We start from the raw sequence: 1,251 nt of genomic DNA on the forward strand, positions 1-1,251 counted from the left end.
TTCCAAGTAGCTGGAGCTACAGGCGCGCATTACCACGCCCGGCTAATTTTTTGATTTATTGTAGAGATGAGGTCTCGCCAAGTTGCCCAGACGGGTCTCGAACCCGCGGGCTCAGGCAATTCACTCACCTTGGCCTCCCAAAGCATGGGATTACAGGCTGAGCCACCAAGCCTGGCTGTTTTTTTTTCTTTTTTGAGTCGGAGTTTCACTCTGACCCCCAGGCTGGAGTGCAGTAGCACTCATGACCACCATAGCCTTGACCTGCTGGGCTCAGGCGATCCTTCTGCCTCAGCCTTCCAGGTAGCTGGAACCACAGGTGTGTGCCACCATATCCAGCTGATTTTTTGATTTATTGTAGAGAAAGGTCTCGCCATGTTGCCCAGGCTGGCCTCAAACCTGTGGGCTCACACAATCTTCTTGCCTCCACTTCCCAAAGTGCTGGAATTACAGGCGTGAGCCACTGTGCCTGGCTTTTTTAGTTTTTGTAGAGACAAGGTCTCACTATGTTGACCGAGTTGGCATCCGTTGTTTTTTTTTTAAATTTTTCTAATGTGGCTACTAGGAAATTTATACTTAAGCATGTGGCCCACATTGTAGTTTTTTGTTTTGGTCAGGGTCTCTTTCTGTTGCCCAGGCTGGGGTGCAGTGACATGATCACGCCTCACCGCAGCCTGGACTGCCTGGTCTCTGGCGATCCTTCTGCCTCAGCCTCTCGAGTAACTGGGACTACAGGCTCATGCTATCACACCCAGTTAATGTTTTGTAGAGTTGAGGTCTCCCTGTGTTCCCTAGGCTGGTCTTGAATTCCTGGGTTCAAGTGATCCTTCTGCCTCGGCCTCCCAAAGTGAATTACAGACGTGAGCCAACGCACCCGGCCACACATTGTATTTCTGTTCAACAGGGCTATTTTAGAGAAACAGGCAGGAATTATTGTTCCCTTCTTAGAGATGGGTAAGCTGAGGAACTTCCCCTGGTAAACTGAGGAACTTCCCTTTGCCCAGCCAATAGGAGTGGGGTAGGCTCTGGGACACACTGAGCAGAAGGGGTCCGGGCTGTAAGGACCAGAGGGTACAGGGTTGGGGCGGGGGTGGGCTGGGAGCCTTTACCGGGCTGACACTCCAGCTCCAGGCACTGAGAGAAATTCTGTCCGGTGATCCGAGGCTTTAGCGCCCTCAGCTGCTCGGAGGTGTCCTGCAGGAGGTGGGAGATGTTGGTCTGGACGAAGCGAAGACAGCTGGGGAGGGGCTGGGG

General features: G+C 52.7%; 1 protein-coding gene across 1 annotated transcript in view; it reads right to left on the minus strand.

Moving 5' to 3' along the window:
* Positions 1–1,251, minus strand: part of FLT3LG (fms related tyrosine kinase 3 ligand) — a 6,543-nt gene that overhangs the window by 3,344 nt on the left and 1,948 nt on the right. The window contains exon 5 of the mRNA XM_008069232.1: positions 1,107–1,245. Within this exon, the coding sequence (XP_008067423.1) occupies positions 1,107–1,245 (139 nt within the window). The remainder of the gene's footprint in view (positions 1–1,106; positions 1,246–1,251) is intronic.

Source organism: Carlito syrichta, unplaced genomic scaffold (genome assembly GCF_000164805.1).
Source record: "Carlito syrichta isolate Samal-C Ts95f unplaced genomic scaffold, Tarsius_syrichta-2.0.1 Scaffold311868, whole genome shotgun sequence".
NCBI classification, from domain to species: domain Eukaryota; kingdom Metazoa; phylum Chordata; class Mammalia; order Primates; family Tarsiidae; genus Carlito; species Carlito syrichta.